At 41.0% G+C, this 14,766-nt stretch overlaps 1 protein-coding gene across 1 annotated transcript in view; it reads left to right on the top strand.

Annotated features, from left to right (window-relative positions):
* LOC124795873 (neuropilin-2-like) overlaps positions 1-14,766 on the top strand; it is a 254,480-nt gene that overhangs the window by 231,050 nt on the left and 8,664 nt on the right. Inside the window, exon 5 of the mRNA XM_047259954.1 lies at positions 7,378-7,523. Within this exon, the coding sequence (XP_047115910.1) occupies positions 7,378-7,523 (146 nt within the window). The remainder of the gene's footprint in view (positions 1-7,377; positions 7,524-14,766) is intronic.

Below are 14,766 nucleotides of genomic sequence, written 5' to 3'. Positions count from 1 at the left end.
ACCCCAAATCAGTAAAAAGTTTATATACTGGTCACACTATGTCCCAATCCTGACATATGCATCCTGGGTTATGAAAGGAAGAGAGAAAAGCAAAGTACAAGCTAGTGAGATGAAATTCTTGAGGAACAGTATTGGAGTGACAAAGATAGACAGGTTAAGAAATGAGAGGATCAGAGAGTTAATGAAGGTGGAACCATTACAGGAGGAGATAAAGAAATCAGGGCTGAGATGGTATGGGCATGTTAAGTGAATGGATGAGAAGAGGATACCCAGGAGGGTACACGAGATCAAAGTGGAAGGAAGGAGACCAAGAGAAAGACCAAGAGACAGATGGCTGAAAGGAATGTGTCCAGAAGAAAGGAGAAGACTGGACCAGCGTGAAGACAAAGAGATGGTTTCAAGGCAGAAGAAGATGGAGAGGCTTATGTTCCAAACAGACCCAGCCAGAGGCTGGAAACTGTCCAAGATGATGATGATGATGTAAAGAGCAGACACTGTCATTATTTTTTGAATTTATTCTACATCTACATCTACATATATACTCCGCTAGCCACTGGGCGGTGTGTGGCAGAGGGTACAATTCATGCCAAAGTCATATTTCCCCCACTCTGTTCCACTCAGGGATCACGCGAGGGAAAAGTGACTGTCTGAACGCCTCAGTACAAGCTCTTATTTCCCTTATCTTTGGATGGCGATCATTGCATGATTTGAAAGTTGGTGGTAATAATATATGCTCTACATCCTCGGTGAAGATCGGATTTTGGAATTTGGTGAGCAGCCCCTTCTGTTTAGCGCACCATCTGTCAGCAAGAGTGTCCCTCTTCAAACTTTCTATGAGATTTGTAACGCTCTCATGATGGCTAAATGTACCAGTCACAAATCTTACCGCTCTTCTTTGGACCTTCTCAATCTCTTGAATCATACCCAACTGGTAAGGGTCCTACACAGACAAACAATACTCCAAGATTGGACGAATTAACATATTGTAAGCTATTTCCTTTGTTGAAGGACTGCATCACTTCAGGATTCTACCAATAAACCACAATTTAGAGTTTGCCTCACCCGTTACTTGTGTAATCTGATCATTCCAATTGAGATCATTTTGAATAGTCACACCCAGATACTTGACGGACGTTACCACTTCCAAAGACTGGGCATTTATTTTGTACTCGTACATGAATGGGGATTTTTACCTTGTTATACACAGTAGGTTACACTTACTAATATTGAGAGATAACTGCCAGTCATTACACCACGCATTTATTTTCTGCAAATCCTCATTGATTTGATCACAACTTTCATGTGATACTACTTTCCTGTAGACTACAGCATCATTGGCAAACAGTCTAAGGCCACTGTCAATACGATCAACCAGGTTGTTTATGTAAATTGTAAAAAGCAAAGGACCTATTACGCTGCCCTGGGGCACACCTGAAGTTATACTTGTTTCTGTTGAAGACACCCCATTCAGGACGACATACTGCTTCCTGTCTGTTAGAAAACTTTCTATCCAACCGCATATGTCATCAGATATACCGTAAGCGCACACTTTTTGTAGCAAGTGATGGTGTGGAACTGAGTCAAATGCCTTTGAAAAGTCAAGAAATATTGCATCAACCTGGGAGCCGGTATCTAGAGCCTGTTGTATATCATGCACAAAGAGGGCCAGCTGTGTTTCGCGTGAGTGCTGTTTCCTAAAACAGTGCTGGTTTCTGTAGATGAGCTTCTCAGAGTCTAGAAAGGTCATTATGTCTGAATACAAAATATGTTCCATGATTCTACAACAAATTGATGTCAGTGAAATTGGCCAGTAAGTATGTGCATCTAATTTTCTACCCTTTTTATAGATTGCTATGACCTGGGCCTTCTTCCAGTGCTGTGGAACTTTCCACTGTTCCAATGATCTCTGATAGATGATGGATAAGAATGGTGCTATATTTGTAGCATAGTCAACATAAAATCTTATGGGGATACCGTCTGGGCCAAATGCCTTCCTGGTGTCTAAGGATCTTAACTGTTTTACAATCCCAGATACACTAAACACTATGTCAGCCATCCTTTTGTTCAATAATTGAAAGGGGATATGGTGCTGCAGTCCTATATCATAAACGAGTTTTAGAAGGCTAGATTTAGAATTTCAGCCTTCTGTTTATCATTGTCAGTTACATTACCCATACTGTCAGCAAGAGAAGGTATTGAATTATTTGTAGTGTTCATACATTTTACCTAAAACCAAAATTTTTTGGGGTTATTTTTTAGAATCTGCAGTCTCCACCTATACTACTGCCTTGGTGACAGTTCCCTCAATGTGTTTGTTGTATGAACCACACTGGGGAGGAAGCAGAGGTTTTACATTATCCTGCTGAGATATGCCAATTGGTATCCTGGTCACGAAGAATATGATATCACAGTTTAACACTCTGGCCACATACTGCCAAAGATGCAGCCTCCCTTACATAGGTATCAAATCAGTCCTACCGTCATACTCAAAATCCCCCCCCCCCCCCCCCCAAGAACAAGCTCAACACTCACTGTTTTCTGTCATCTTTCACCACATCATTTTCAGACACTTTGGCATTGATCTGACCAACAAAAACAACCCATTGATGAACACCACTGAATGCCTCTCAGTATCACAGATGATTACGACTCTACAACGTGCAGGTCTCTGCTGTCTGTGGTGTAGTGTCAGCAGTAAATTATGCCTGCTAACTTGAAATTTCCACTCAGCTACCAGTAATCTGTTCCCATTGGTTTGTGGTGACACTATATCTGTAACTTCTGCATGGATTTCAGGTGTTGTCATCTATCTAGTCATCAAACCAGTTACACAATCCCTCAACATTCTTATGGAATATGTCTTTTGGTCGGTTCCCATCAGCTCACCAAAGTTAAGTGCTGTCAGGCATGGCTAACACTTGGATTGGTGATGGTCTGGGTCTGCTGAGCATTGTTGGGAAGTGGGGTGTACACAGCCCTTGTGGATTCTGACTAAGGACCTACTCGATAGAGAAATAGCAGCTGTGCTCACAAAAACTGTCAATGGATGGGACAATAGTGTACTGATCACATGCCCCTCCATATCCACATCCAGTCATGCCTATGGACTGGGCACGACATGATGCTTAGTCAGTTTCATTGGGTCTTCAAGGCCTGTCTGGATGGAGTTTGTATGGCTTCTGGAAGGACCCATTTCTACTCTTCCTGCCACACTTATGGCCGGAGTCCATTTAATGCCATTCTTTCTGCAATCGTCAGACTACAGGCAACAGTCTGTCATGCTCCCATGTCCTCATGCCAATGGTCCTACCTTACTCAGAGTCCAGAAGATGGAAATTAGCTGCATATGCATTTCCTCTGGGCGTGCTTTGTTGCAGTCTGTACCTGAAAACTTCCAGTTATGTGAGACACAACCAGCAGCCATCACATACTCACACCATTCTTCAACTGTAGGAATGCCTTTCTTCTGAGCTAAAAATGAGCTCTCGTGGAAGTACTGGAGTATCTGTTTCCTTGCATCACATCAAGATGTTCACAGTGTAACAGTTTCCATTTCAGAGTAGAAGTAAAATAAATATTGGGGATGTTCTTTTCTATAATTGTTGCACAAGTTTGAAGTCACACTTCGCATATTCATTATGATACACATCAAAGCCAATGTCCAGTATCAGTAGATTTGACCCACCATACTCCTCTTCACCCCTTTCTTCTTTCCCACTCTCCAGGGTGAATATGAAGTTGGCATACAACAATGCAGGATTATCTGTGCACAGGCCAGACTGACCTGTGGCTCTGGAAGAGATACAGCAGCCTTTTTAGTAGCTGCAGAGGCAACAGTCTGGGTGACTGACTCATATGGCCTTATAAAATTAGCCATCAGGGCTTTGATATAACAGTTCTGTGAACAATTAAAAGCAAGGGGAAACTACAGCTGTTATTTCTTCCAAGGGTGTGTAGCCCTACCGTATGGCCTAATGATGATGAAATTGTCTTGGCTAAAATACTTTGAAGGGAAAATAGTTCACCATTCGGATATGTGGCTGAGAACTACTCGGAAGGATGTTGTCATGGGGAACAACAAAACAGTCATTCTGCTGGTTGTAATGTGATATTGTAGAGCTCATAATTTGGTAGGTAGGTTAGTGAACTTAAAAAGGGAAATGGATAGTTTGTAGTTAGATACAGCGAGAATTAGCGAGAGCAGTGGCAGGAAGAACAGGATTTCTGGCTAGTGAAGTATAGCATTATGAACACAAAAACAAATCTGGCTGATGCAGGAGGAGGCCTAATAACTATTAAGAAAGTAGAAATGTCAGTTAACTATAATGGACAGCATAAGGAACTCATTATCACAGCCAAGATACACAAAAAGTCAACACTCACCACAATAGTACAAGTTTATATGCCAATTATTTCCAAAGATGATGAAGAAGTATATCAAACCAGTCATCAGACTGAAGACCAAAACAACAACAATATTTAAGCACTTGTTTTACTATGTAGCTCAACTGGATCTCAAAGGTAATATTCCAAACACTGCAGATGTGAACCTACTTTGACTGCTCATAATGCGCTCTTGTCATCCATATAGTCTTAAATTAAACCAAACTCTTAGTCTTCAGTTCTACAACCACTCTTTTACGCCGTTCGTCCTTGAATTCTGCACCACCTTTCTTTTTCTGGCTTTTTATCATTGTTTCCTTAATTCTTTTGCTTTAGCCCACATCTTACAGCTTTTTCACCACTTTCATTCTATTTTATATTACTCCTCTTCTTGCGCCTCATCATCCCTTCATAATTTCTTCCACTCATCCTTTTCATATTCTCTTTCTTTTTGTTTGCATTTTCAGATTGTACCTCTTTCCTACTCATAGTAACTAAGGGAGCAGCACAGAAATTAAGACACTGGACTCATATTCAAGAGGGATGGGACCTAAATTTCCACTCAACCATCAAATGATGGTTTCCTGTGATAGCACCAAATCATCAGGCACAAACTGGAAGGGGTTCTTAAACAAGATCATGCCCAAGTTATTTCTCTGTCCTTGTTCAGTCTGCACTTAATGGCCTCATCACCAATAAAGCTGTAATTTGGGCATATCATCTAATATCATTTCCTCTTTAATTCCTTTGAATTAAGTCCTCATCTTTGTCTACCTCTTTCCTATTTCATTATTTCTAGTTAAGCTCTTTTAATTGTCAGCCACATTGCAAATAAGTTGATAGTCAAATCAGGACTATTAATCCATTATTACCTTCCACGCATTCCATGTACCCAGGACCCCTTATGAGATAAGATTTGGAGTGACCTTTCTTTCCTTTGCCACCTTTATATATAACATTCAGTTTTCCTTGTCTTTATTCACATAAAAGAATTCTCAGTAATTCATATAGCTCAAGACTCAAATGCATTTTTAAATTTTTGTATCTACCAACCTTATTTCAGTTGCTCCTAAGTCCAGTTCTTGATTGTAGCTTGTTGCACTTTCAGGAAGAATAAGTGAGAGTGCAGAAGCAACCTCAGGGGTATTAGGCTTGCTCTTTTAATATTAACTCATTAGAATGTAGACCAATCATACAGCTCAAGGTTCAAGATCCAATATACTAAAAACTGAACTTTATAATGCTTTTTTACTGCCAGATTTTGGCTGGATAACCAAAAATAGTGTCAGGCCTACATTAGACATGATTGTGGTCAGTGCACTGCTCTCCTATTAATGTCAGTTTTCAAGACTGTAGTTTATGCTTCTCTTCATGTAGTTTGTCAGATACATCCACAAGCCATTCTCAACCTTTTTTAAAAGAAAAAGAAAAAAAAGACCTCTAGTAGGGCTTGAATTCAAACCTGAGTCTTCTGTGTGCTGCTCACATGTCCTGGAGAACATACAGCCATGAATGTGAACTCAGGATAGCTGCTGAGGGTAGGAAATGCCACTAACTTAAGTGATGTTTTTCTTTATTTCTATGGTTCGTGATTGGAACTGGGTGCTGCATGCTAATCCTTCTGCGAAGCTGTAAATACCGCTGTCTGCTTACTGATGATATTTCAGCACACAACAGTGTACTGGGCACATAAGCCATACCTTAAACTCCTACTCATTGTTTGATTTTAACTTTCAGTTTACTTTCTGCATTGCATCATCCAGTTATGATAACCAATATCAGTAGTGTAAACAGATAAAATCCACATAAATACCAAAGAAAAAATGAAGATAAGAAAACACAAAAATAAAATTATAGTTGCAGCAGCCACTTTTTACAGGTAGATCAGTGTGTCACCACCTACAAATACAGCTGTAAAACGTGCTGAAATGCATTCTTCAATTGAGACAGAAAGCATGTAGAATTGTATCAATAATAATTAATTGTGAAATGGCTTGCTGTCACTGACTTAATGCGATTGTTGCCACTGAGTAAGGTGACATAGTGGTAAGACACTGAAATCGTTTTTGGGAGGATGGCAATTCAAAACTCTTTCAGGCCATCTAGATCAAGGTTTTCCATGATTTCCTTAAATTGCTCAAGGCAAATGCCAGGTTGTTTCTTTTGAAATGGCACTCCCAATTTCCTCTCCCATCCTTCCTCACTCTTACATTGTGCTCCTCTAACGGCTGTGGCTCTTAAACTCTTATCTAACTTCTTCCTTCATTTTCTGTCAGTTGTTGGTACTTGTTCTGTTACTTATGGAACAAAAACAGGTATTAGAGAGTAGCGTGTATGACTCAGACAGTAGGCTTATGGAGTAACATTAGTGAATATATATCTATAAAGTACAGTATCCTTAAAGATCCCCAAAAACTATGACATCAAGGCAAAACTGTGTGGGCTAAACTATGGTGTACAGCATGAAACATGTGACTTGCATGGTCCATGTGGCCAAAAGCCTCTGGCATACTGCTTCTGACTACATGTTATGCACACGTGATTCACAAGGAAGCAGGATGGCACACTAAACAGAAGTAAGATGGAAATGTGAACATGTTTGGATGACATTATACATGGCTAGCCCAATGGTGCATTTGAGGCTGGCCGCAAATGAACTGGGAGCTTAATGTCACTCATAACATAATTCTACATGTGTGGATAATGTTTGAGAAGGGAGAAAACATTCAGTGTCAGTAGGGATAACATAAGTTTCAAGTGACAAAGAATTTGTGCTCTCTGAAATGCAGCGGAAAGTGTTGTGTGTTACGACATTTACAGATGTAGTAGTGTGTCTCATTAGATAGTTACTTTAAGATAATGTATAAAGTTTTTGATAATTTTTAGGAAGAACAGTGTTTTTGTGTGTGGTTGTACATGCGCACATGCTGCATGTGTGCTGCAGCTGCTGATTTTTATGTTTAGACATATTTTTTGTATTTATTTTGTTTACAGACCTAACCCTTTTATATGTGGTGTGAGAATGAGATCAACGTCTTTTGAGTTGGAACCATCTGTGTCAACACCATTTGGAGGTGCGTGTTCAGACTTCTTGCAGACTCCAGGATGCGGCTTCCTCTGTGGATCACTCAACTTTACATGTAAGTTACCACGAAAAATAATATTAACAATGTTCATATCCTTTGAAAAATCATTCAAACTTAGGTATTTTATATGTGCCATCTATTACAGTGAGCTAATCTCAGACCTATGTAATAAAATGACCTGTAGTAGTACCAGCTGAATTACATGAAAATGAACACTAGCCTTCTCTTTTTCAACAACAGAAATCCTATTTTATTCTTTGCAACAGTATCTTTCTTTGTTTCTTAAGCAAATATGTTTTTCCTAATTGCATGGGGTGTCTGCAATAGTTCTTATGCTATCTACCCTCTATATCCATCAATTGACAGTTCTGTTTGCTCCTCTGGACATGATATCATGAAACTGCTGTTTAAATGTGTCTAAATCCCACAGTTACATCATTAATGTCATCCCAGAATAGAACAGCAGAGAATTAGACACAAACTCTACCTTAGATCTTAAACAGAGTTAAGATTTTAGTTTTCAGCTTGTTTTGCACATTACAACATCTTGCTAAGATAACCAGTGCCAGTTGTAATGTTTCCCTGGGATATTTAAATCACAACCTTTTAAGCACTAAAGGCTAGTTGTCACAAAAACTGCACTTTGCTTCAGATCACAACAATTTTTCAGCTGCCCGACTTAGTTTAAGTTATTGTATTGAATGAGATTCAATATTATTAGTCATACGAGATATTTGAACCAGTCATTATTTTATCTCCATAAATCGCTGAAATTACTGACTCTGACCATCAAAGACTTCCTCCTGAAAAAATTTAGAGGGGGAATGATATAATAGCAGGTAGTGTGTTGTCTGGTATCATCTAGCAGTATGTTCACAGCCTTGCTGTGAACATACTGCAAGTAAGTGAGCTTTCTGCTTACCTAGATCTGTGACCACTATAATCGTAAACTATGGACTAAACTGTCAAGTACCTTTCAATTGATTAATTCTGTCGCTGTCATGGCTTGGTTCTGGAAAATTACTTAATAATTTCTTTCAGTAATATTTCAGTAGCAAAATTAATCTCATTCATTTATTGTTGAATGGCGCGGGGGTCGATGACTGGTCGGCCTGTTCTAAGCGAGCTACCGCCTGTGTAACACAGTCATCGATCTTTTGATCTAAATTGTTTGAAATTTTGTCCACCATTTTAACAACATCTTTCAGTACTGCTTCACAGTATCCTTGTAATTAATATTGACAAATACTGTTTCAGGAAGGCTATAACTTTATTCAAAAAAGACTGAACCAATTCCATACAAGGAGCAAAGTTTTTGAAAAACACAGAAACACAAATATAACAATGAATAAACAACAATGTACACTGTGCGCTCAATCTTGTGATGTCTTGTGATTCCCACACAGCCCCCTCCCCCTATGTGTCTGCCAGTTTTAGAATGTCTCAGAAGCATCTGCGACTCCTTCTCCAAGGCTGCCAGAGTCGTTGAGGGTAGTGGGCTCTCTACCCACGTCTCTTCCTCCTGTGGTACAGGGGCCATCTCTGTCCTGGCTCTCCTTCAGGCAACAGCTTGTGGACAGGTTTACTCAATCTATGGAGACAGTTTCCTACTTTCCATAAAACTCTACCTTCTTGCTAATAACTGTATGGCACAGAGTAAGATGGTTGTAAGGGTGGTCATATTGCATCAGCCCATAACCACACATGGGAGCAGTACCCCAGGTCTGTGTGTACAAACTGGGTGCCCTCTCTGTGCCAGGAACCCAATGCCGGATGTAGTTGGAAATGTGTTCTCGCACTTCCTGCAGAACATAGGGCATGTCTCTCACCATTGTTTCCAATGGTGCAGCAAAAATTTCTGCTGGCAGGGATAGGGCTTTCCCATATAACCAACTCTGTTGTGGGTGGAAACTCCTAAATCTGGTTCGCAAGTTGTCTGTAGTCTGAACAAAACCACTGATAAGGCTGAGGTCCATCTTTCAGCGTGGCGCAACAACGCAGCCTTCAAGGTCCTGTGCCAACACTTGATAATGCCATTACTTTGAGGGTGGTAGACTGTCATGTGGTGGTGCTGGAATCCACACAACTTTTCCAGCTCTAAAAATAAGGCCAATTGAAATTTGTGGCCTTGATTGTGGTCACATGTAGAGTGCAACTGAAACGAACAATCCAAGTCGCCAAAAACTCTCGCCATTAAACTCTCACCATTATTTCACCCAATGGCACTGCTTTCACCCATCACATGAACCAGTCTACAGCAGTAAACAAATAATAGTATCCCTATGAGGGGGGGCAGCAGACTTACGATGTCTAGGGGAACATGTGTGAACTGCCCCGTATATGGTAGAAACTCTTCTATGGGTGTGTTCACATGTCATCCGATGTTGCATTTTTGGCATACCATGCACGTTTTTGTCCACCTACAGCAATCTTTCTTAATGCTTGGCCACACAAAATAGTCTGTTGGCAGTTTCACTGTGCTGTTCATACTGGGGTGCGCCAGCCCATGAATGCTACTGAAGGTTGTCTTCCGCAGCTCTTCAGGAACAAGGGGTTGAGGTTTGTCTCATGACTTGTCACACCAAATGCTAACCTTCATTCCGACTAGCCTCACTTGGTGACTTTCAGTCCAGTAGTGATATCCTGCCAGTACTCTTGTAGATGGGGATTCATGGCCTCTACAGCTGCCAAATGTTCATAATCGGTTATCTGGGAGATGGTATTGACCCTTGACCAGAAATCTGCCACAATGTTTTCTGCTTCCTTAATATGATACAAATCTGTTATGAACTGGCCAATGAACTCTAGTTGTCAGGCTTGTCATGGAGAGCAGTTGTTATTAGATTTGATGAATGTTTATGTAATAGGTTTGTAGTCTGCATTAACATTGAATGCTCTGGTGTCAATGTAGGGATGAAAATATCTTACAGATTCATATCTTACTATGAGTTCCCTGCCATAAACACTTCCTTTGACCTCCACTGCTGTGAGTTTGTGTGAAAAGAAAATCAGAGGCTGCCAGTGGTTTTCTGCAATTGATGGGGGGCTGCTTCTATTGCCTGTTGACTTGCATCGCCTTCTATAGCCAACGGTGCATGCAGTACTGGGTGTGCCACGATAACTGCTTTCTTCAGATCTACTTTCACTTGGTGAAATGTGTTTTGTATGTCTGGAGTCTACTTCAGGAGCCGCTTGCCAGCCACGTTTTCTCCCATCAGTGCCACTGTCAATGATGCCTGAATCTCAGCTGCCCATGGCAGCTGTCGACAGCAGAAATTTACTGCCCCCAAAAATCTTCTAAGTTCTTGGTAATCGAGTGGTCCAGGTATTTCTTTGATCACGGCTATTTTATCTGTCAGCTGGCATATTACATTTGCTAACACCGTGTGACCCAAAAATGTCACCTCCTGCTGTTGGAAGGTGCATTTCTCCCTGTTGATAACTATTCCATATTGCTTAATTCTTTTGAAAATGGACCTGTGGTGTTCTTCATGCAACTGTTTTGTCTCTGAGTACATCAATATATCATCTAGGTACACAAAACAACACTTTGAATGTCACAGTACCTCTTCCACAAACCTCTGTGCTGTGTTTTTAAGGCCGAAAGGCATTTTGACTTACTCAGACAACCGGAAAGGTGTTGAGACTGCCACCTTTGGCATATCTGCCTCCGAAACTCATATTTTATGGTATGCCTTCTGACAACCAATCATGCTAAAGATCCTGCAAGGACATTAGTAACATCCCTGAGGTTGGGTACCAGGTAATTGTCTGGACATGTGTGCATTTTTAACTTCCAATAGTTACCACAAGGTCTCCATGTGCCATCCTTCTTTTTTACTAAGCATAACAGCGACGCCAATGGGTTATCATAACTATGTAGCACACCTGCTTTTAACAAACCCTTGAATTCAGCTTTTGCAGCTATAAAGCGATCTGGGGCTAACCTTCTTGGTCATTGTGATACTGGCTGATCAGGTGTTCTAATGTTGTGCACTGTGTTAAGTGACACTGCTGGCTGAAGCACCATTTTTGCCCCTTGCCATCTCTTTGTGCATGCAGCCTGTGGTGTGATGTATGTCTCTTCCTATTATACCTATGACGACTTCACCATCTCTTCTAATCTGTGCAGCACTGGTATTTGTCTCAATTCTCATATTACACAGGAAGTTGGCACCTTATATGGCCTTTTGCACCTCTGCTAGCACAAAGTTCCAGTGACAACTCTGTCTAAATCCTAAATCCACCTCCATTTTGTAGGTGTCATAAGTCATTATTGGCGTTGCATTTGCCACCATCAGGTGCACCTGTGAGGTTGTGGTGGTAGTTTGATAATCCTTAATGGAGTGCACTGACGTCTGACTCTGAGTCAGTCAAACAGTAATGACACGATCCCACATATTTTAACACGTAACCTCTATGAATGAGCGGATCACTTTCATTAATTACTCATCATCCTAGGTCCCTCGTTGTGTTCACCTCCCTGCTGAAGGCATTTCTGTTGGTTCTCATGGCCTGCCACACCTACTGCCCACCATCATCACCATTTGGATATTTACATGGTCTTGTACATCTTCTTGCCTTTTTGCCAAACCACCAGTTGTACTAACACATCTTCTCCACTGGCTGCCACTGTTATTCCCATTGTTATCTTTCTTTTGTGCTGCTGCAATGCATCATCTGTAAGTTCATGCAGCCATCTGGCCAAATTCCCATGACGGCTCTTCCATACAGTTGTGGTCTCTTGTTGCACACAACATTCCACAGCCAGTGTCATACATGCTTTATACTGTCCATTGTCACTTGAACTTTGCTGTCATTATCAATGTGTGGACATCGTCTTTTGTGCAGGTAACTACTGCCACCTTGATTGCACTGGGCATCTGTGCCATCCAAATGTACCACAGTGTCATGCCAGGTAAGTCTCCTTCTCCGACAATGCCCTGTAGGTGTCGCCAATATTCTGATGGGCTCCTGTCGCCCACCTGTTGTATGCATTGTTCAAGTGGTTTAGACATTCTGTCGATCAATTACTTATTTCAAAATGTATATTGCCATTCTGATGTGGGATGAAGCATTCTGTCTATGGCTGTAGGGTTAGCTTTGGGATCTAATACATTTACAGCCACCGCAAACCTCATCTTTTCATCAGTTATTTTGTTTTGCGTGAATGCCTTTTCGAGTATTGTGACCCAAAGTTCTGGTTTTTCCAGCAGGAAATTCAGAGTTTGTACTTCCATCTTCAGCTTGCCTGTCATAGCACATCTGAAACTAACTACTGCCCAAGGACTCATTGCTGGACTGTTTTGCTCTTCTATTTGTGACGTTCACTTGCTTTATTTCTTTATTGATAGTCTTGGTGTCAACATAATGTGTTGTTATGCTGGCTGAAAAATGGGGGGGGGGGGGGGGGAGGGGGAGGGTAGAAGTTCAAAACTGACTACTGTAAGGGGGGGGGGGGGGGGGAGGGTAGAAGTTCAAAACTGACTACTGTAAATAATGTAGCCAACAGTTGCACAGCTGTGTTTCACAGTTCTTTACCTAATATTAGACAGTTAATATGGCCAGTTCACTATTGGTTAACTTTTGAGAAGCCTCATTAATAGTTTGCAGGAAAACGTCAGCATACTGCTATAATAATTTACTGTTGAACATCTGTGAGCAGTAAAACCTAACCACACAGTTCTTACAGAATAATATGGTACATGTCACACGATTGAACAGACACTGTCATTATAACACATGGCCTATTTGTGTTACACTTATGTCACAGTTAAGTTAATGCATTGCTGTTGATCTAACCAATACAGGTTTCTCGCCTGAAAATTGGCCATGGTCTGAGTGTCTTGGGACCAAAAATCTGGTCTTTATATATCCTCACAATAATAGATACTGAAACTACACATTGTTCGATGTTTAATTTACAGAAATTATAATTAAAACATAACTCGTTCAACTCGTTCAATTAACTTAATATATAGAAAAATTCCTTCTTTTTAACAGTTTCTTCTACTACAAGTGTTAGGCCTAATTATTTGTTTAAAGGTTGAAATTAACAAATATTGTCGCAGAAGAAGCTGAGGTGAATTTTGACTTCACGACCCTCCATGCAACCGTCTAGTCTCATAACTACTACACTACAGCGACTGTGCTACTAGCACAGTCGCTGTAGTGTAATAGTTATGAAACTAGACGGTTGCATGGAGGGTCGTGAAGTCAAAACTCACCTGATCTGAAAAACTTTAATTTCTATATTTGGTTCAAGTACATTCTAAAAGCATCCACAAGTGGCAAGACTCATTGTACTGGAATATTCTGTAGCTGTATATATACCATATGTGTTCTGACCGGAGGCAGTTTGCTCCATGCTCTTGTATGTGCAAGTGCTGAATAAACCTTTGTTAAGTGAAGTTAGTGTTTGTCATTCATCTACTTACACCTTCTTCTATGTGACATTATTCTGGTGGAGGTGCTGGGTATTGGCACTTGTGATACTGCACATTATATCGAGACAATGCATCAAAAAAGAATTACACGCAACAAGTTTGAACAGCTTCGAAACATTGTGTCGATGTCTGTGATGGAGGAAGAAACTGATTTCACAAGTGCTCTTCATCAGATAGTGAGAGAGGAAGTTCAGATGGCACTTGGATTGCACAGTGACCAAAAAACCGATATGCTTCAAGAGGTCATAAGGGAGGAAGTGGAACAGACACTGAACCCAATCTCTTGTCCTTCATTTTCCTTTAAAACGGTGAAAAAGTCAAGACCCACATGAAGTTATGTTCCTACAATGCCGCATGAGGAACCTGTTCGGATACAAGGAAGACTGACATCTAGAGGACCCAGGATAACCAACCAGTATGTTTTCACTGCGGACGACTGGGACATGTGGTGCACTATATTCGAGAAAGGTGGTGGATATTTGAAGACACTTGTACCACAAGACAGCAGATCGATCTTAGCCGATGCCAACTCCAGAACAATGAAGATAAACAAGAAGATGAGGGTGCATGATGACGTAGGTCACCATCACCGCAAGCTAGCCGCTGGAGGGGATGCTCCCCAACACACCGCTCAAGGTCTCCACTGCCGTTTAGAAGCTCCAGCCGATCACCTAGCCGCCGAAACCTGGAAAACTAAAGGGTGTGACCTTCCTTGGAGGTGAGGCCGCTGAAGAGAAAAATCCTCTGCCGTCAATCACTACGATAATGGTAGGAAATTACGTCAATATCCTCAAGCTCTTGTGGACTCTGGAGCATCATATTCAGTCATTTCAGAGAAGTACCATTGCCAG

Source organism: Schistocerca piceifrons, chromosome 4 (genome assembly GCF_021461385.2).
Source record: "Schistocerca piceifrons isolate TAMUIC-IGC-003096 chromosome 4, iqSchPice1.1, whole genome shotgun sequence".
NCBI classification, from domain to species: domain Eukaryota; kingdom Metazoa; phylum Arthropoda; class Insecta; order Orthoptera; family Acrididae; genus Schistocerca; species Schistocerca piceifrons.
This window is presented reverse-complemented; position numbering and strand designations above follow the sequence as displayed.